This window comes from Prinia subflava, chromosome 3 (genome assembly GCF_021018805.1).
Source record: "Prinia subflava isolate CZ2003 ecotype Zambia chromosome 3, Cam_Psub_1.2, whole genome shotgun sequence".
Taxonomy (NCBI): domain Eukaryota; kingdom Metazoa; phylum Chordata; class Aves; order Passeriformes; family Cisticolidae; genus Prinia; species Prinia subflava.
Window position 1 is genome coordinate 38,707,502 of NC_086249.1, and position 22,726 is coordinate 38,730,227.

Here is a 22,726-nt window from a genome sequence, read left to right on the forward strand (position 1 = left end):
ATATTTTTCTACCTTTCTTGCTCTCCAACGTCAAGTTGAAAAAGTTCTTAATTCCAAGACATTTTCTTTTACCTCAGTTAAACAACGTATGCAAGGGGCTGCTTACAAATGAGAGCAATACAATTGCAAACTGGCAGTAAGAATTTCTCTCCATCAAACAAATATTCTAAACATTATTTTTAAGTGAGTTTGCACAAAGCTACACTGCTTACTGTACAGCCAGAGAGTCAGGCAGGATGCATGATGAGTTTCTCCAAAAGCAAGCATCCTAGGAATGGGTTCAGTTGCTTCATGTACCAACCAGATCATGGGATGCCTAAAACTGAACAAATACCCCATGGCTTCCCCCTAACTCTGAGAAAAATGTTCCTACTATAACACAGAAATTGCAAATACACAAAAGCCAGGAAACAGAGCTTGGACATGATACAACCCTAACTCTGCCTGTGCAGTAGGAGTGGGAACATCCCCACATTTTGCCACTTCATAACAAAGCCACAACTTTCCTCATGGCATCTCCTTGGCTGCTGAGGTAAGTTTCCTTGCATTGGGCACTCAGGCTAGCCAAGACATTTCATCCTATCTGCTTTTAATGCTAGCTGCAGCCTTCTAAAGAAGAGGAAAATTGCCTGAATGTTTCCAAGACGCCTACATGCAGACATGTGTAGAAGCATGGCACTTTAGCTGATCAAAAGACAGCACTGTACTGCACAAAAGAAACTCCTCTGTTAGAGACACTGAACCACCATTATGCGGTAAGTGGGTCACAAGAATGGGTCCCAACCAGCACACAAAACCAGGCAGGCTCAGAAGGCAGAGAGGGTCAAATGTTCCTGTGCGGTGGATGCAGGAGCACCACTGCTGCTGCAGCTCTGTTAGCTTGTTGTGTGTGGCAGCTGGGCTCTGAACACAGGTGACTGAGGCATCCACAGCGACAGCAAAGCTTGTGCACAGTGCTCTGGTGAAATCTTAACACTCCCAGGGAAATGGCCATGTGAGACAGTCTCTGAACTGCACCATCACCCTGCCTTTGCTACCACCAGCAGCCTGCTTTATTCCATCAGAGCACTACTGAGCCTGCTCTTGTCCATCTTGGCTCCACACTGCACGCCAGTGCTGCCTGGTGGACAGCTCACACACAGGGGGCTCAGCTGCTGCCGTGCTGCTGACACCCACTTTGCTCCTCTAGACTCCCAGGCTCCCTGCCTGCTCCCCGGCAGCACAGTGTCACCCACCTGTGTGTTCATCACATACTCATTTGTCACTACAGCTCTGAAAAAACATCTCAATTCACAGTCTGATTGAGAGTGGCTTATTCCAATAACAGATTAAAAAAAAAAAATCACATTTTCTTCATCTGCTTTCACCTCTTCCTGCCTGGATTGTACCATGAAGTCTTTGCTCATTTGATGGGGGACTTCTTTACAACACACAAGGTCTTTCATCTTTCCCATGATCAGAACAAGTCAATGCACCTTTGCTATTTCAGTCTCTTTTAAACTGGGGTGAGCTGAACTTTCTATGCAAAGATTTGACCTCTCTTGAAATCCCCTGATCAGTATTTCCCTTGCTTGCTCTTTCATGTTCGAAGCATTATGAAACACTGGAAACTCCATTATTTCATAAGGAAGTTAGTGAGAAAATTCAAATAATCAACTCAGTCCCAGGAGACACAGGGTCTCTTTCCAAGTTTGAAAGCTCCTTCCTAATAGAAGTTTTGCTCTTCAAAGTCTCCTGGTTAGCAGGCGGCTGATGATACAGCTTCTCTGGAGCCTGATTATACTTCCAGCCCAGGGGCATGTAATAAAAAAGGCTGCCTAGCTCTGTGAGGTCTGAATCAGGTGCTAACATTGAACATCTGCTGGGGCCTCTGCTCTCCCCTACCCTCCCTTCCATGTGCTGGGTATTGGAGTATTCTCCATTTTACAGCTTGTGGCAACAAAAGGCCAATTTAGAGAGAAAGCATTCCTGACAGCTTTATCCAAAAACCCCAGAGTCTGCTTCAACTGCTCTCCATGCAGGACTTTGGTGAAAGAGCACCCTGACACACCGAAGAGATCCACATCATATGGCAGCCTTTGGAACTAGTTAGCAGCAAAGACTCACAGCCCCGCTCGGCGAGACAGACTCCAGCACACATTTATTACTTCATACAACCAGATCACGTGTCATACAAAAATTAACAGTGCCACCCAAGAGGGCCTTCACAGATGTTTAGAAAACATGTAAACACAGCTCTAAAACATGTTTTTTATGTAATCTAGGTACAACTCCTGAAGCACCACCTATTGTGTGTGCATATCCCCACGTGTGTGGATGATCTCCATACACAAACAGATTGAACAGTATTGCAGCAGGCTGTGACATGCTTGTACATTGCTCTCCAAGGAATCCAGTACCCCTACAAAAGGGTTTCCACCAGTGGGACCTGAACTGGTCTTACTTTGGGCAGTAAGCTCATCCTTTGGGCCGTGAGCTGCTGCCAGTGTTGGCTGCCCTTCCTTCCTGGGTTGCTCCTTGCTGCATCCAGTGCTGGCTCCCCTGGAATTAAAAGTCCAGTCTCCAAGCCCATCTAGGTGGGTGTGCCAGCAGGACTTGGTAAAGAGGAAAGGGTCAGCATGCAAGGACAGCTCCCCTTCCTCAAAGGCCGCAGAGGGAAGGGATGGTCTCGGTCTTCTGGGGTGCCTGAAGCAGCAGGGCCCAACTCACAGCAGTAATGCTGGGCACAACATCACAAACATCTACTGCCTGAAAACTTCCACTTTTCTGTTCTGCAGCTGTAAAGGATGAATGGACCTGTACAGTTAAAACATTTCTGGGGTAGAAACCATGACCTTTAGAGAAAAAGACTGCAGCCCCTGAATAATTCCTACTAAAGGGAATGCCCAGTACAGTGAATTTTGCTTAACTGCCAAGAGGGAAGTTTAATGCCTTAAGGTAGAAGGTTCATCAAAGAGCTAAGGACTGACATTTTCACCAAGTGCTGTGCTTTCATCAGCAGGAAGGTCACCGCTGCTTGCAATGTGGAACTGAGCAAACTGGTATTTAGACCCTACTAAGCAGCAACCGCTGAATCCCAGCACTGCTCTTGGGCAGCTGAGTAGGGTTGTTACTGGCACTGATGTCAACTTCCCTCCACATCTTGCTTGTGTAGACTAAGCTCCTTGGGCAGACATGGCCTTTTTAGTGAGAGACCCTGTAGTGCTAATCTGGCATTGGCCCCAAAAGATTTGTGTTGCTTTACTAATTTCTACTGCAGTCAAACAAACAAACAAGCAAACAAAGAACAAGTGTGGCAGCCTACAGCTTCATAAGGAAGAAATGACAGTCCACAGCAATATTTTCAGAGCTTTCTTTCTATAAAGGACCAGTTATTCCCCAGGAGGAATTATAAAATCATTAAGGCTGGAAAAGACCTTTCAGATCATTAAACCTGGCCATTAACCCAGCACTGACATGTTCAATACTAAACCATGTCCCCAAGTGCCACATCTACACATTTTTTAAACACTTCTAGGGACGGTGATTTTACCACTTTGCTGAGCAAACTAAGTACATGATTTAAAGTTTTTGCCTTAGTGGTTAACATGTCATGGCCCAGGAGACCAGTGTGCTGAATTACTGACATTATTGGGAACTTCCGAGGACTAACAAAAGGAGCAAATAAGGATCTATTCCCATTCAATAAGAGATGTTGTGTGTTTCTTACTCCAGTTCATCACATGTGCCTGTGCCACTAGGAGTCTCAGCAGAGAGCTGAAGGGTTGAATACCTACCGAGCTGCAGGGCAATTCACATCCACCAAGATACTTAAGGCCTAGCTCACAATATCACCAAAAACTTGAGAGCTTGCATATTTCTCTGTAAATCTGGTTGTTTGACAACTCCTTCACATTCCTACCAGAGGAAACCTTCCTATGCCAGACTCACAGGCTGAGTCTGTGAAAAGCTCATATAGTCAGTGTGACAGGTATACTCCAGAGAGGATTTCTCATGTTAGACTCTAGAACCCTTCTCATCACTGCACTTGTATGAGGGAAGGGAAGAAACAGTTAAGAACATAATTGAGGTCATACAGATTATTTTTAAATATTACTAAACCAGTAATGTTCATACATTTTTAAGAAATCTTCATCAAAAAAAATTAAGCATGAACAGTTCTACGACATAAATAGGTACAAGTCCCATTGCCTAGTAATGCTAGGAAAAAGTTCATATCTAATCAGAAGTGGAAATTCACAGCCGCTTGTTTTCAGGACGATCTTTTGTTTTAAATACAGCCTTGATATTAAGTGTCTTTAATGTATTAAACTCTTAGTACTAAAATAATAATAATAATAATAGTAATGACAATTACATTTAGATAGCACAGACAAAGCACAAGATGATATATAAGCTTAAAAGTGCAAGTTACAACCTAAGTCAAAGTGCCTACTGATCAAACAGGTTCAAACTATGTTCAAAGAACAAGCATAAACCAGACTGAGAACAATCCATGCCTTTTTCTTTCCCTCTCATTTCCATCAGAAGTCATTGCAGGTAACACTGATAACAGTCTGAAGTGACATCAATTCCAAATGGTGTACATGAGAGGAGAGTCAGGCCCATGTCTCATTTCCTCTATGTAATGCCAATTAATCCACAGGCTTTGCTCTGAATACCCGAGCACAAAGAGAAAGAATAACAACTTGGATGCCACATTCAAGAGAGGCAGAAGCAGCACTTAAGAGCAGGGGGTACAGCAAGCCCTTGTCTGTTCCTCTGGAGTCACATCCCCCAGCTGATTTATTGACTCCAGCCATGAAAATCGACTAGGAGGAAGTCAAGTAACACTGCTCCTCATTTGAAAAATAAAAAGACTCAGAAGTATTATTTTTTCCCTTCCTGTTTGTCTTATTTTTCTACTTCAGAGATAAAATATCTTTTACAATATCAGCTCATTATTGTGCTCATTCCCTTTAAAGGCAAATAGCTCAAAAGATCCTGTCACCAGAAAGGGGTGGGATGAGGGATGAGACAGACCTTTTATTAAACCTTTAAAAAGATTTCTAACTCATTTTGAAAGTGAGAACAACAAAAACCATAAAACTCCAGCAAAGGAAAGCTGTCACTGAGATTAAGCAGATCCAAACTCCGCCATCCATTTTTCATACTTCTCCAGGTCTGCAGCAGAAACAGATTTGGAGATTTTCTTCAGAGCCAGCTCAAAGTCCCCCTTGGTAACCGGCATCTGAAGTTCTTCTTTAGAAAGTGCACGAATCTCTTCTGGAGTTAAGCCATTAATACGTCTTCTCATTGCCATTAAAGATGCATCCCTGGAAATACAGGACAATGCATGGGAGCTAATTGCTAGCACAATGTGCTGATTGTGTGCTCTTGCTAGAAACCACTGGCAGGAACACTTAAGAGAGCATTTATTTACCATAGAAGATGCAGTTCACATCTTTCGTAGCTTCCATGTTCCAAGATCACTACATTAATTCAACATAAAGAATGCACTGGCACCAAAACCCATTTAAGCATATGGTAAATGTGCAGAGATAATTAAAACTATAAAACTGAAAACCTTTTACAATGATTCATGGAGATGAAATTTTACAACTTTAGAGCAGAAAAGGGCAGGGTGGGAGAATTCAAAGACTTTTTTTTTAAAGTAGTCTGGATTTTTACATCGCATTCCTTTTAGACTTCAGCTTTCTCCCTGCAGCATAGCCCCAAAGGACAGTCAGCAAGGGCTAAGAGTGCAGCCCAGCTTGGCTGCCTGCTCGCCCATAGCACCTGGATGTGCAAAGGGCAGAGCAGGAAGCATCAGACACAGCATCCTGGGGCCCTGCAGTGCTGAGGCCATCAGTGCCTGTGGCTCCTCATGCTCTGCCTGCTCTGTGACTCCTCCCCAGCTCAGATCCTGCCAGCCTGGCCCATCGGCTTGAAGAACATTAGTCATTTTCTCACACTGTGGCCCATAGGCAGTCTGAAATTACATTTTCTCTTTCCCCAGGTTTTTCCCAGCAAGGGATAACACAAGCCTTAGGGAGAACAGGTAATTTCAATACTACATGACACACAGTGAGCTTTCAAATCCATGGAGTGATTTCACATTTTCAGAAAGGCAGCGTGGGAGAATAAAAAAAGATTCCCAAGCCATGCTCTTACAGGATCAGTTTCTCCTGACGGGATTCTTAAGGGACATAGACTTCCTTCAGATAAGTTTCTTCAAATACCTATCCTTCACCAAAAAAGACTGATATGCCAAAAATGAAACAAATTGTGGGAACAGGATGGAAATAAATGAAATACTAATATTATAATCTATATCCCCCTTACACCTAGAAGATTCAGGTAGACACCAAGACTTTGCTGCACTTGGGGCTGTCCAAACATCCAGCATACAGAAGCCGCAAAGAAGTATTCCATGAAAGGAATTTTTTTGATTATGGAATTCTAGCTTTTAAACTAATGGGTTTACAAAAAAAAATCTAGTTTGCACTACATTAACAAATACACACAACTACAGTAAATGCAGCCAATTGTAACATGAGATTTCCTCAGATAATTTTTTTCACTTCAGATCCAAGAAAACCACATCCCACAGAAAGACTCCATGGTCTTTGGACCATTCCACATGACAGTAATACACGAACACAGTAAATAGATCCGGGCCTCAAACACAGACACTGCAAGCATGGCTTCAGCTGTAGTGGGTATTGCCTTTTATCATATAATGCAAATGATGACTTTCCATGCAATTATATTTGCAAATTAAGGGCAGTAAGATACCTGCAAACATTAGTGATGTCAGCACCAGAGTAGCCTTCAATCTTCTCAGCAATTTCTTCAAGGCTGATATCAGGATCTAGTTCTACTTCCCGAAGATTAATCTTAAGTAGTTCTGCTCTGCCTTTTGCTAGAAAGTAAAAATATTTGTTTGAAGACTGGCAAGAGTTACATTAAAAAAGATATAAACACAACTTAGATTTTTCAGCGAAAAGTATGAACAACAGACTTCAATACAAGAAAAGAGAGAGAACAAGTCATAGTGAAGTGTGCAATCAAATACAGTAAAGAACTTGGTTAAATGAAGTATATTAAAACAGCATGGTTGAGAGATATTTGTCAAAGTGATCTGTCATTAAAAATGTCTGTTATGTCTCAGGTGATAAAGCACTTGGTCACATATTACTCAAGGGCACAAAAGCACAATCCTAAAAATTTCTGTTTCTTCTCACATCCCTTTGGATCCACTCCCTATTCAAGAGTTTGACTGCATATTATTCATAGAGTTTCATTAGAACTACAGTAAGGATTCTATTAAAAGAACTTCAGACAGCACAAACCCCTTAACAACAGGCTGAACTTTAAGCATATGTTTAAGCAGTTTATTCAGTTGGGACCCAAGAAATCAGCTGAAGCCTGATAGAAAACAGACACACAAATATAATAAACATATATTAATATATTTTTGATACAAACATCCTGGTATCCCACTTTCCTACCCAGATGCAGTGTGCACACAGTGATAACCAGCTGTGTAAATGAGCACTTACACAGTCAATTAACCATTTCTCTTGCAGAGGGCATGTGCATATGTGCATTTGGGTACATATGTCAAGCAGCCTAAGCTTGTAAGAGGGAATTCACATTTGACAGCTTAGGCCTCTGTGTTACTCTGCACGAGGGTGGGAAAGAAGAGGATGACTGGTTTCCTGGCTTTCACTGCACAGGCAAAATACACCAGCTCAGCATCTTTACTCTCCAAGTGATCAATTTTTATGACCTACAAAAAAGGACAACCACAACAGAAGAAGCAGCAGTAGGAAAGGCTAAAAGTGTTATAGAAATGTCCAACGAAACACATTATGTTTTATTCATTGATGTCCCTATTTTTTTAAGTTTTAGGGAAGGAGAAATACAAAAGAAAACAGAAAGCTTGTCTAGAGCTGCTGGCTTTGTGTGCTTTGCAGAACTGTCAAGAGCACAGAGTTATCCATCACACATAACTGGCACTAGCTATAGAATGGGGATTTATTATTTAGAGAGCACAATGTAAACACAGCATACCTGCAGAGAGTATCCTGCATCAGAGAACATTCTTCTAATTGTTGCTGTGGGGCTAAGCAAGTCTGTGCAGTATTTTGAAAATGAAACACTACAGAATATATGCTTGCATCAAATTCCACAATATACAGGTGTATATATGCTACCAGACTACTTTTTCAGTTAAAATGCCTGACTATGTCAAATCACACAGCACAGCTATAAATGCATCACTCAGACTGGCCCAGAGTAGCACAACATTCTTACTTGCAGAATAGATACAACAGAAACTAAGACTGGGAATAAAACCAGATCACATCTCCTATGTTGTCCAGGGTGTAATACACTGTGTTAAAAAACAATCTGGTTTAATTAGAAACAAGAGGAAGAGCTGATAGGATTTTAAACTAATTGGTCATAAAGACAGGCATCCTATTAGGAGCTGTTACTGCCTGTAAGCTGCAAAGATAAGCTGTAGAACTATTAAGTGTCCTTAGACCTGCTAAACTCAATCACAAGCACTGTCACCACAGACATGCATCTTGTTATTGTGAGTGCTCATGCAGGGAGATGAAGCGTGCACGGTACCAAGAAGAAACGGAGCCATCCAAACTTCAAGTGATAGGAATCTCAAAATTAATAGGACAGGTGAATGACAGCTAGGAAAGACAATACAAGCTGAGATGTCTTAGGGCAGGAAAGCAATCAGCCTGCTGCATTCTGAGTGACTGGAAGCACAGTAATAAAGGCAAGCAAGCAGTGATTTGCAATGAACTAAGCCTGTAAGTGAAAATTCATGGATTCACTTCTTTCCATTTGTCTGCAAGGGCATGGAGTGCATTTGCAATATTTGTGAACATGTCCAAAGGCTGCCTTTGATGATCACTCAAGGACTGACTGTTAAACATTTAAAATAATTCCAGGCTCATTAAAACTAACTCTCTTTCAAAATATAAGAACCCATCAATGGCTTGCAATGAAATGCCACAGCTCTTTGTTTTTCAGCCCCCAAGCAAGCAGTATTTCTCTTTTTCTCACTTTCTTTAAAAATAAAACGATCCAGACAAATGATTAACCCCCAAATTACACTGCTCATCACAAAACCATCAGGATTCCTCACAACCTCAACAGTCCTGCAGTAATCCTAAACTCATCTTGTAAACAGTGGAAAGGAAAATGGTCTTATCAAACATACCTGTGGGCAAAGGTATATAAATCCTCTTCTCCAGTCTCCGTCGGAGAGCTTCGTCAATATCCCAGGGAAAATTTGTAGCAGACAATACCATAACCATCTTGGAAGGGTCATCATTTTCCAGAGCACCACCTACCCCTGCAAGCACAACAGTTCAGAGCAATTTTACTCCAGAGCTCTTATTGATTGGGATGCTTGCTGCGAAGCACTGCACAGACAAAGCTAAGCAACAGCTCGCTATAGTCCTGTGTCCCTTTCCAAACTTCCCAGAGCTAGATTTCACAAGACTATCCTTATCACAGAAAGAGAGACAGTTCTTTATTTTGCTGAGTCAGGGGAGGGCTTTCTTTGACAGTGCTAATAACACAGCCATATGTGACTGTAGCCCTGCCAGTCCCAAGGGCAGTGCTATCTCTGTCGAGTCTGGTCATAGAAGAAACAGGAGTCACTCAGCTTACCAAGTGAGGACTGCAAAGAGATCAAAAGCTTTCCTATCCTGAGCTTACCACAATGAACCTGCAAATTTGAGAACATTTTAAATAGTAGCTTGTACAGCAGTTTATGACAGCTGCAATATAAAGGTGGCTATCAAACCTCTACACCATACAATATTCCTCAGATGGTCATGCCTGTTGTGCGCAACTGCACAAAACAGGTACTACATCAGAGTTAAAAGGGTAATATTAGCTGCCACCACAGAATACAGGAAAAACAGATCTCACAATGGGGTTTCACAGTTGGAGACTCTAGCAAAGGACAGAATTTTGTTTAAACTGAATACAAATTTAATACCTGCATTAAACTGTACAAATCTCCATTATCTGCTTCCCTCTGGAGTCTGTGTCTCTTTAATATGTGCTTTCAAGTCACCCTAAAAATATCCATTTTAGAAAAAATAAAGCAGAACACCCTTTTCAGCTATCTGTTGTTGAACATTCCAAAAATACACTCAAGTTCTGCCTCATTTTTCTCTTATCCATAAAGCCAGGTTTTCCAGATGGCTCAAGTTCTTACGTTCCCACCTGTAAAGAAACAGCATCCCAGCCCCAAAGCCAGACCTAAGCCCTTGTTACCATCCATTTGCACAAGCAGCTCTGACTTGACTCTGCGACTGGCCTCGTGTTCGTCGGACGTGCCCCTGCGGCTGCAGATGGAATCTATCTCATCAATGAAGATTGTTGTTGGTGCATAAAACCGTGCCTTTATTCAAAGGAAAACATCATTATTAAGGCTGCTCAGCAAGAACAGGCCCTCATCAGACCACAATCCAGCCCTGCTAGACATACTGCATACATATCTTCCCTGACTGTCACAAAGAAGGAATTCAAGACCTTGATTTGCAAACTGTCTTATGCTGAGGTTTATATACATTAAATTGTACTCCTTGGGTCAGTGTTTATTGGCTTTCCCGGAAAATGACATTGAAAAGGGGAAAAGAAACACTACCACAATAGAATAGTCTTCTTGACACAGTATAGGCAGTTTTCATGCCCAGGTTTGGGGCTGGTGAGAGTTAAGCATAAGGGTCAGAAGGGAGCTCAGCAATCTCAAGAGACTCAGGTTTTACCTGCGAGTATTACAGGAGTGCAGTGAGGGTCCCAGAGGTATAGTCCACATGGACATGTCCTTCACACACCCTGCATGATGGACTGCACCCACAGCTTCACTGAGAGGCTTGTGACCATCATTCAGAACAAAAACAGAACTAAAGCATGTATTGCTTCTAGTTTGGAATAACTGTTCCAAACCCCTTCCAATTTCAAATCTACTTCATATAGGATTGTTATCCCACAACCAAACGAGTACTGAGTTTCTGATGAGGCCACAACTCTCTATTTAGTCTGGAAAATGCTATCCTAAACATGGGTGATGAACCATTTCATTCTTAATCCTCAATAACATACCATATGTGGAAACCCAGAAATTATGTTTTTCTAATTGGTTGAGGGGGTGTCAGTTCAGTGAACTCCATGCCTGCAACATACTACTGGAAGGGCAGGAAAGCATGCTACTGGAAGGGCAGGAAAGCAAGTCCTTTCTCACCTTCATGAGCCCCAGATCACATCACTGAGGACATACCATTTCAAACAAGAGGCGGACCAGCTTCTCAGACTCGCCTCTGTATTTAGATGTCAGCGTAGAGGAAGACACATTGAAGAATGTTGTCCCACATTCTGTAGCAACAGCTTTTGCTAGCATTGTTTTGCCAGTGCCAGGAGGACCAACCATCAGCACACCCTGAAAGGTGAGAACAAAGATAATGAACAACAAATTAGGAAAACTTTGCCATTGTTACTCACACAACATCTCAATATGAGCCAAGATCTGGATTTAAATTAATAACATAATTCTCATCAGTGGAAAACAGAAGATAAACATCCTGCTTTCAAGTACAGTGTGGAAGTGTTCTGCCATTTCTTCTTACCATTTCACTGGAGTCAGAAGTTCAAAAGCCAGTAACTGTTGCTTGCACCTAACACCTAGGAAATGGACAAGAGATTTATAGCCTTGCTCAGAATCAGAGTCTAGACTTGAACTTAGGCCTTTCCCAGATCACAGGGGGCTGCATAGGCAGATGAAGATAGTAAATTAATTTTTTGGAACAAAGGCCCCTTCATGAGAAAGTTTCGCAGAAATCAAAATACACAGTTGTGTTCCCTCAGTAGAAAAATTTTCTACAGAAAAACATTTTTCCTAAAATATCCTGACAATCTGTATGAATCTGGTTGATGTTTACATTTGCATGAGAGCATTCACTGAATACATCAGCTTGTTTTTTGCTTAATCTCCCAGTCTCAATGTTCCTATGACCACACTACTGCATCATTGCAATTCCTGGATGAAACACCATCCTCATCATGCTGTTGGATGACTGGACTGCACTGCTATTCATATTTTACAGATAAGCAACTGTGGCTCATGTGGACTACTGCTTAGCCCCACAAAAGCCTAATCTGAACTTCAGTGAATATTCAGAAAGCTTTAAATTAGGAACAATAGTTAAGTCCCAGGTTGGTATCCACATTATCTGACTATCTTTCCATCTGTGGTCTCTGAAAGAAAGAAGCACACATGTCTGCAGCTCAGCACATTTACCCATCATTACACAAACAGGGTTTTGGCTTTACACACAGTGCTCTCAGAACCCATGTTAAGATTGTATCACTGAGATGGGTTAATCACTCTTGATAATGCTACTAAATACAGCCATCTTTATGGGTAGTCTTTCCAACCCTTTAAGCAGCAGCGCTGGACAAGGACAAAACATTGTTCCCTGTTCTGCAGAGTATGAGTATAGGACCTTGTGATTTTAAGTAAATCAGTGAAAATGTAGTGGTCAAGCAACTTGGGGTGTTTTTTCCCCTCCCAATTGTGAGATCTTATTACATGCTAACAAGAGTTTCCTAAAATTGTACTGTATTGCAAGGGTAATCAAATTAGCTAGAGTTGGAATTGCACATCATAATGTCCTTCGCAATTAATAACTTACATAAAATGCCATAGCAATAAAATAACTGTTAAATGCAAGCCATATAGCAAATTAGATTTCATCTGTTCCTCACAAAAATTTACTTCAAAAAGCACAAAGAATGACATGGAAGAGATCTATAAAAACAAATCAACCGGGAATGCAATTATTCAAAAATGTACCATTCAAAAGCAATAGCCTCTCTGTACTCCATTTTCCATTAACTCTTAATACCTTTATTGCCATTTAATACTTAGCTAATGCAAGCTCAACATACATTCATCGGTAAATTAAGTCAGAAATGTTCACATGCCATCTCTGCAGCTAACATTCCAAAGTCACTCCTCAGGCTGCTCAAGGTTTCCTCAGCTCCAGAGCAGCAAGCATAAAAAATAAATGGGCTCGTTTCTCTCCCCATGAACACTCAGACATTCCGATTTGAGATGCTGCACAGTTATACTGATATTACAACAATATTGCAAGTACAACCCTGGAGTGACTGGGTGAAAATTACTCAGTCTGTAATATGCAGGTCAGAGGCAGTCTCTGAGCTTCAAAGGTGTTCATTTAATATTTTTAAAAAAGCTTCACCTCAATTCAAATCACATTCAACGCATGTGTTTGAGAAACTGTGTTTAGTGCAGGATACAGGGAAGTAATGACATTTTTGAGATATTGGTTAAACTCTCCATTATTCTGGAAGGTCAAATCCTGGCTTCAGGTACACATGCTGTACACTAGCAAAACTGAAGCCCATCCATGGCTTTGCACCTCCTGCTAAGTATTATGGGAAGTGTTACCTTGCATGTGATACTGGTGGCATTATACATGCATAACACAGGTGCTAAGCACCACACCAGGTGTAAAGCCAGGGGAAAATTAAGCTCTCTGGGGACAGAGACAATAGAAATATCAGTTAAAAAAAAACAAAAAGAAGAACTTGAGTTGGCAACAAAACAAGACGTGTATGGCTGCAAACAGAAACACATAGGATCAAGTTACTCTTTCTGCAAACCAGGAGGCTGCCACTTACTATTTAAAATCCTTGACAAACACAAAGACTTCTTTATTCTTCCTCTAAGGCTATGTTAATCCAAAGTATTCCAATAAGAAGCTGAAATGCACTGCAGGGAGCAAGTGTTTTGATGAAATCACTGCAGGGTTACTTCTTGTTGTTGTAACAATCACTAGCAGAGCAGTGGGAAGCACAGTGAGCAACCAGGCTTTCTTGGCACAAAACAGTTCAGAGAAACAGAAAAAACAAACCCATGGACACTCTGAAACCCGTGGCTGCAACTACACAGCACCTGTGTTGAATCAGGGAAGACAGCTGGCTCCTTCAGACAAGGCACAGTCCTCTGAATACAGGCACAAACTGTGAGGGCTGTCTTGGGAATTATTCTCAGGGGAGTCTGAACATCCAAAACCAGCTTCGGCTGCCTTTTTCCCTGAATTATTGTCCTGAATTCCTAGGCTCAACAAATGCCTGCTGCTACACTGATTACTGCAAGAAACAGCCTTCCCTTCAATACTTCTCATCCTTACAGCACAGTCAGAGGTCAACAGTAGGGAAAATACATGCTGTTCTGTGTGAAAAATAAATTCATGAGAGTTACAGCTTCACAAGCCACCAGGGAAAAGGCTAACAATGAAGACTCTTCATAGCCTTGTCAGAAATCAATTTGCATTTCAGACTGAGGAAAGGAAATGATCTTACAATCTTTTCCATGTCTACAACCACCTGGTTTTCAGAGGTGACACTGCTCAGTAGGAAAAGGTTTCCTCATGCAAAGAGATGGAGATTGTAACTCTTTAAAGGACCAAGCTGTTTCTCCTTTATCCACTGCCACAACACTTGGAGACAAGGCCAGTGGCATTTTTCACATTTTCTGCAGTCTGCTGAGATACCTGCCTAAAAGACAGATGGCCACTACATCCTCTATGCATGCTAACAGGTGAAAAAAAAAAGCAGAGCAGATCTTTACTCCATTAGAAGATTTTGAACACTAGACAGATGGGGCCCTCATAGTCTATAATAAGAGTATGGATCAACTTCCTCTAAGCCAGGAAGAAAAGAAAGAGATTCAGCTGTCCAAAATACACTAAAATCTCACCCTGCATGTGTAACCCACAACATCTAGGCTCTGTCCAAGATGGTAGCTCAGTTAACCCTAAAGTTAACCACAAGGCCACTGGTACTGACCATGAGCACTCTGACTCCAAAGGCCCGATAGCCTAGGGCTTGGTTTGCACTGACTATATGTTTGGGCTGCCCCCCTGCAAGTCATTCAAACCTCTGTGAACAGCTCTCAAGCAGCAATCTCCCAGCTCCTGCTGGGTCTGACCTAAGCATAAGCCAGGGAAGCACAAGGACCAATCAGGAGAAGACAGAACAAGTGTTAGTAGTGCAAGATCGGATACACGTTGCTGAACCAGCGCACTAAACAGGAAACTTCTCACGTACACAGCATTCCCTCCACATGCCACTGCCTTCCACACTCAAAATAGCAGACAATTTGCAAATCTCTTTTCCCCAGTAATGCTTCTCTGTAACCAAAAAGGCCTTGTATTGTGACTAGTTATTCCTCAAACAAGTGTCAATCCACTCCACATCAGAAGCAAGATAATTTTGTTTGCTGTTTACAGAAATGCTTGCCAGTCTCCTCCCTCCTCTTCCTTTTGCTCTAAGCAAGGCCCAGATTGGCCTCACTTCTGGTCTATCAATCTCATTCAGTCCTATATCTTTCCTGTTGCCCTGCTGGCAACTCCTTCTCCTACTCTGAATTTCTCACTCCAGCTGCAATTATGCCCAGCTGCAAATGTAACTGCAAAGCTGTCACCAGACTGGCCCCTTCTTTCCTTGCTTCCTTGTACCATCTAAGCTGCAGTTTGCAGTCTGAGTGAGAGACAGTTGAAATATTTGGGAAAAAACAGCCCAAGGACTGTTTTCTTCTGAGAAGTGACAACAACTGGACACCATAAGCCTATGTAGAGCTGCCTATTATGTCTAAACATTTTTGCTTTGGTCAATATAATCTGTGTGCTCACATCTACAGGCTGGCATATAGAAAGTATTATAATATCAGCAAGCTAGAAGTGAGTAAATAAACAGAAAATACTGTTTACTCTAAGGGCCAGGTACACTTTCAGCTGTTTCTTTCAGTGCCTTTTACATGAATCATTATGAGAGGATTTAATAAACAAATTCATGATCTTTCCCATTTACCTTTTTAGCCTTTTCTACAGGCATCCACATGTCACAGAAGGAGACACACATAGCTACAGGTTATCATTTACTAAAATGCCACATAAATTCTCACCTTCCAAGGTCTTCTGATCCCTTTGAAAAAATCAGGCATCCACATTGGAAGAACAACAGCTTCTCTTAATAATTTCTTAGCTTCTTCCAAATCTGCTATGTCATCCCTGTGGAAGATGAAGAAACTTGTGTAAGATTCTCATACAACTATATTTCTTCTATTTTTATACAAGAGAAATAGAAAAGCTTTTTGCTTAGTACCACTTCTTTCAGCATGCAAGCATATGCCTCATGAGAGCACTCCTATCATACTGTGACCTAAAATTGAATCCACTTCTGGAAGACGGGGAAAAAATTATTTTCAACTCAAATTACCCAGAGCTGCTTAATTAAAAATTGTTTTGGACAATGTGAACACCAAAGAAGTATCTTTAAAGATCTCTGGAGTGTACATTCATTTCAGCAGTACCTGTAGTGGATGCACTGCACATAATATCAATTAGCAACAAAAGCTCAACTTTAATCATATTAATAAACTGTTAAAGCAAAATATTCATTTTTGCCTATCTGTAGAAGATCATGTTGTCTCCCTATTTTAGGAGTTTGAAGATGGGTAATTTCTTTCCTTTTCCACACTAGCAAAAACACTTGAATTGAGAAAATCCTCATACCAATGAATGCTTGGATTCCTTGATACAATGTCTCTTTCAAGAGCTTCAATCAGGTCTTTGTCGTAACCTGCTCCATCAAATTTTGGAACTTCCCCATCACCAAATTCCTGGGGTATTTTCTTTCCCTAGAAGTGAAAATAATACAGGCTCATAAGAATATTACACAACTGACACACCTCCTGGCCAACCAAAGGCATGAATGCAGGAACAGCCTCACAAAGGTGGCTGTGTCATGACTTAATGCTACATTAAGTCCTAGCTGAAGAGCAGAGCACCCAAAGCATATTTTGAAGATGCTACACTTGCCACCCTACCTGTCAGAAGTAAACATCTGACACTATCATCAACGAAAAGGAACAGGGAAGCGGTCATATGCCCTGTCTTTGATGGAGGAAAACCAAGATTCTCTCCTCTCATTTTGTTAAAGCCTTTTTTCCCAGCAATATCTGCTTTCCTCAACTACAAACGATCTATGTCTCACCTCTCATTCACAGGCCAGCTTCATAAACAATTAAAATGCTTTTAAAAGGTCGTATTTATTTAAGGGCTGCACCAAAAGCCCTAAAGAAGCTCCAAAGACATCCAGGCTTCTTAGACTACAATAATTTCTGCAGCACGCCAATGCTACGTCGGTGACAAAGCCACACTCTGCCTCTGCCCAAACGACCCAGAGTTTCTGGTTAACACTTCCACATTCCGTGCCGTTCAGCTTATGAGGGTGAAGCAACATTTTCCCTTCGAAGCATCAGGGCTCACGCTCCTCGTCTCTCAGTTCTGAAGGAAATCGCTTCCCCTCCCAGCATTCGGTGTGCCTGAAAAGCAGCTGCACTGGTTTAACGGAGGGGGCTGAGTAGGGAGCTACTTTAGGACTCTTAACTCAGCTTCTAAACACTATCAGCAGCACGTTAAAGAATCCCAGCTGGCTGGACAAAAGCATCCTAGACGAGGGCGGGTTGAGAGGCAGCTGGAGACACACAAATAACCTCGCAGTGGAAAAACAAAAAAGTAGCAATTACACCCCTCCCCAGTTGCCGTTTGCCCAAGACTACTAGTGAGAGAATAGTTTATCTTCCCACTACTTTTATTTCTTGCTTCCAAGTGAACTCTTGTGTTGTTTAGTACTCCTAGCTCAGCTTTTTGCAATGGAAACGAAGCTCAGAGTGGTGTTTAAGCAAAAAGCTGGTGTAAAAAATGTAGTGGCCTGATGTAAAAAGGAAACAGTGAAAGCCTGTGGAGTTTCCAAGATTTCAGGAGAGATAAAATGGAATCCAAATGTAACCATTGGGAAAAAAGAAAAAAGAAAAAGGAAAAAAAAGAAAACAATGAAATGAAAGGTATTTGCTGTTTGTTACATACTCCTCTTGTTCTGCAATCGACTGGCCTGCTTAGTAGAAAAATTTTTCATGCACATCACAGAACAGTTGGTTTATCTTGTTGCGGTTGGGTTTTGTTTTTTCCCGAGTTAAGGCAGGAGCTAAAGAGCAAGACCAGGAGGGCGGTCGGCTGCAGCACGCTGGGGCACGGGAAGCCCCGGCAGCCCCGGCAGCCCCGAGCCCGGCGGGCGGAGTGCGCAGCTCAGCCCGGCCGAGCGGACACAAACCAAAGGGCAAGGGAGGCCCGGGGCCGGCGGGGCTTCGGCGGGGCCGGGAGGGCTTCGGCAGCCCCGGCGCGGCCGCGGGGCGGCAGCACGGCCCCGATCCCGGCCCCGCTCCTGCGGGACGTGCCGTGCCAGGGACCGCTGGTTCTCCTGCGCTGCGGCACGCGTCGCCAGTGGAACGATGGAGGAGGGCGGCCAGCGGGCAGACGTGCTCTCAGCATCACCTCGGCTGTCATTGTAGTGACACTGAATTATTGTTGTTGGTTTTTTTTGTTTGTTTGGGGTTTTTTTCTTTTTTCTTTTTTTTGCCCCGAGTTGCTGAATTAAACCAAGATTTAAAGCAGCAGTAGTTTTCACAAGTAATAAGATTATTAATGCTGGTCCCAAATTGGTCCAACCTGCAATTCTCAGCAGATAAGTGAGCACAGACTAGAAATAATGATTTTTAAAAGATGTCACCTGAAACTAGGCAGCAGGAGTAAGCATAATTTTTCCAGTCATCTCTTTGGGTATTACTTTCACAAAACAGCTTTAAATAAAGTTCTGTGATGGCTTCTCTCTAAGAAGGTATAACAGATAGGTATACAGGGCTGCAAAAGTCTACTCCCACCCCTGGCAATCCCATCTCATCATTTCAGGCAACCCATATCTGTTTTAAACATTTAGAAATCAGCTGTCCTTTTCATCAGGAAGAGCTATTAGACCTGCACTAACACACTGTAACAAAAACCTTGTTTCCAAAACTGATGTTATTTCTACTCTTGTGCTAAGTTTCTGCATTAGTTTCAGCAGTTCACTCCTTGGTGTGTCCACCACACTGATATACTTGCATCAGGCTTGTGCTCTCCCTTCATTTACCAAACCAAGCAGTTCTCCTTTTGGAACATAAGCTGAACATAATTACCCATGCACTTCGGCAGTGTTGTTTTTTTTTCTCTCCCTCCTAATGTTAACTTATCTTTCTTGAACACAGCTGTACACAAAATATTCCAGCTGTTTTCTCACGAGATCCTCCTATGATGGCACAGGTATCTCTTCTCTCTGCTGGCAACACCTCAACATTCAGGGATTTTATTTACATTCACATCTATAGCACACCGCCATTATCCATTATCATACTGCCCCCTTTAAGGAACCTCAGCAGATTATTAACATAGAATAAACCTGAGGGCTGTAATGGCCAGAAATGGACTCTGAAGACACCTTGCTTTCCTGCAGGTTCTTTCCACTGCATACAAATGCCAGAGAACAACTGCCACATGCACTTTCCACCCCTCCCTGCCAAAGCCAAAGGTGGTACCTGACTATGCCTCACCCCAGTAGCCAGCCCTTCCCATCACCACCAGGAAAAGCTAATGTGCCAAATGGAAGTTCAGCCTGATCTGGTTTCTGCTGATACAGCCAAATCCGTCTGCTACTCTACCGCTGAGCTCCCAGCTTCTAGCAGAAATTCTTGTTATAGTGTCCAAGAACACAGCCTGCTGCTCTGCACCGCTGAACATTATCCCATTTCCATGACTCTGACACAGAGTCATCCAATTCTCCCTGTGCAACAGCCTCATTTGCCTCTTCTGGTGACTGTGCTTCCCACCCTGGTGTCATGAACAAATTCAGTAAGTGCATGCCTCTTTCTTGTGCCAAGTTAAATTGGCACAAAAATATTAATTTAAATACAAAACAAGAGTCAAAAATGATTTGCCAGTTGACTGCTAATTCTCCTTTCAGTACCGCTTGTTTACTTTCCTCTTGCTGCCTAATCCCACTTTACAATTCCTCTACACCACACAATTAACAAATTGCTTCCCATGTGGTATCTGGGTAGATTAACTTCTTTCTATAAGACATTAACTAGAACTCTAAAGAAAGTCCTGGCAGAGGCAACATCCTTGCTTAAGAAACCATAGTTCAATCTATTCCACTTTTCAATTAGTTCCAAGTCTTTAGCTTTTCATCCACTCTAAATTTGTTGTAAAACATTAAAATTAACAACACCAGTTGCCTGGATCACTTTTCCTTTCCCCTTCTCAGTAGAGGCATTGTCAACATGACTCACCATTCACATGAGACAGCACCAGACTAAGTAAATTTTACTGTAAAAATGTGCTCCCAGCCCTGCAATTTCACCTAACAGTTCTTTCAGTGTTTTCAGATGGAGATTATGCAGTCTTCTACTCCCATTGCATGGAGGTCTGTGCTTTCACCTAAATGCAACTATCTTATCTCATGTCACAGTTGGTGATGCACAGGAGGATAATCAATCAAAAATAATTTAGTTTTTTAAGTCATACCTTAATTGATGTTAATATTCACTAATATGGGTGTGCAGCCCATGGCTGTTTTGTATCCTTCATAATATTTACTGTTCTTATCCACTGACAGTCTAAAATAATCTAAAGGGTATTCCTAAAAAAGTGTTCTAGTACTTAGGTATGGTATTATGCAATTTGTGAAAGACATACTGGTAGCATTCATGCTGCCTCTTTAAACTGAACTATTAGACAGAAGCTAAAACTCCTGATAATGTTCCAGCAGAAGGTACCATGAGAACAAACCTAATAATTTCCAGTGGCACTAAGAAGGAAAAAAAACCTTGAAAGCAGTATTTTAGGAAAAAAGAAAAGGACACATAAGGATTTAGTGGATAGACACAATCTGGTGGGTTTAGTTCAAAATTATTTTATACAGCACTAAAAAAGATAATTTCATTGGCATAGTCAGGTTAAAATGACTTATCCCAAGATGGTTACTGTCAGAATGAAAAGATGTTATGGTCAAGAGAGGAGAAACAGTGAAAGAAGGCATTTGTTTCAAGTGAGGCAGAGCATTTCTAAAATAGACCTACTATACTTACATTTACCTTGAAAAAAGATATGCATTACATTGTGGTATTATGGCCAGGACAGCATGCAACATATTACACTGCAGTCAACATCTTAGGAAATGGATAGCTCATTACATGTTCTAAGTAGTCCTATCCTAGCACCCAAACCCAGAAACTACAAAGCTGAAATATTTAGTGGGAGAAAAGATACCTGTTTACTTAATTTAAAGCTTCAGGTTTGCCCTATTATTTTTAACTGATCATGATGAGTTACCGAATCTCTCTGATTCGAAATACCAGGCTACAGAGGAAAGCTGCTTGATGCTTCAAACTCAGAAACTGAAGAACAAACACTTGTAAACTAAGGTAAGCCTATTTTCATGCCTATGAGAAAAAATATAGGAAGTTGTATTAGCTTCTTCTACTTCCCACACCTGGCCACTTCTTCTTTCTTTCAAAATCTTTCTGAAAGGCAAATCATGGATCCCTTACAAGAACCATTGTATAGAACATAAGGATTTGCAACCTGGGGTGATTTTCAGTCACATACCCCAGACAAAGGAACTAGAATAACCACCAAGGAGCTAGACAAAGGGGAATACAAGAGCCACATACTAGAATTTTTTGAGGAGTAGACATATTTTCCTTCTGCCACCTAGTGACCAATTTATTCAGATAAGAGCAGTGTTTAAAATGTACCATATTAAATGGAACACCTTCATGACTTTTCCTGCACCTCACAGCAGTAGTATTGCTAATCACATTATTCCCAGAGACAAGTATTATACAAGTCATGTTGTTGTAGGCTCCTTATAGTAAAGCCCTGTAATGCTCATCACCGGAAAGCTTGGAGAGCAGAGTTCACCCTCATTAGAGCTAAGACTTTGAAGGCTGCCTTACACAAGCACATCTGGTGAACCTGTCACACACCATGACTCCAATTCCCCATATAGCTGGCAAAACTTTCAATAATTTCACAGATCTTCATGAGATTTTTATAGCTTGCAGGAGGCACACTTGTTATTTTAAATCTTACTGATCCAGAGTAGAGAGATTTCTAAAATGCTTGATCTGTATAGTCACTCAGTGGCACTGCTGAAAATGTGCCTGGCCCTACCTTCTGATGGTAATAAGGGCTAGGATTACTTAATACTTTTCCTGTGTATCAAAAAAACAATTTATGATGGAAAAAAAGCATATCTTTGAGTTATTCCTAAGATGTCAAGAAGTGCAACAGAAAGGTCACAAAGGAACTAACCAAATTTTGGAAGAAAACTGGCCTAAATATTTTCTTACTCATCTCTCAAGATCTGTACAATACTGTCTGCCCCCATAGGAAGGCATGATTTTTATCTTTGTCTATCAGAAAAGTAATGCCACTTCAGTACAGTCTCAACTTGTATAATTAACACCACAGAGGCCTTGGGTTCCTGGCACTAGTTCCACAGTTAGATTTAAAAACACAAGTGTCTCAAAAACAGTGACGTGCACACTGTCATTTTTCCAGCCACAAAACAGTCCTGGTTTTGACATCACCACTTTATAGTGAATCACTGTTTCTTCTTTTCTTTCACTTCAGCACTGCTTCTTTTTCATGGATCTTCAGAAGAAAGTATCTCCAAATTAGTCTGGTTTAATTTATTGCTTTTACTTTTAAAACAAAACAGTTCCAAGAAGCTTCTT

General features: G+C 41.6%; 1 protein-coding gene across 2 annotated transcripts in view; it reads right to left on the minus strand.

Annotated features, from left to right (window-relative positions):
- Window positions 1-2,116: 2,116 nt before the first annotated feature.
- KATNAL1 (katanin catalytic subunit A1 like 1) overlaps window positions 2,117-22,726 on the minus strand; it is a 39,989-nt gene continuing 19,379 nt past the window's right edge. For both annotated transcript variants that reach the window (XM_063394748.1, XM_063394746.1), the window contains exons 5-11: window positions 16,626-16,750; window positions 16,016-16,121; window positions 11,306-11,464; window positions 10,300-10,426; window positions 9,230-9,364; window positions 6,778-6,904; window positions 2,117-5,315 (exon numbers count right to left, since the gene is read on the minus strand). In XM_063394748.1, the coding sequence (XP_063250818.1) occupies window positions 5,117-5,315; window positions 6,778-6,904; window positions 9,230-9,364; window positions 10,300-10,426; window positions 11,306-11,464; window positions 16,016-16,121; window positions 16,626-16,750 (978 nt within the window). In that variant the 3' untranslated portion in view covers window positions 2,117-5,116. The remainder of the gene's footprint in view (window positions 5,316-6,777; window positions 6,905-9,229; window positions 9,365-10,299; window positions 10,427-11,305; window positions 11,465-16,015; window positions 16,122-16,625; window positions 16,751-22,726) is intronic.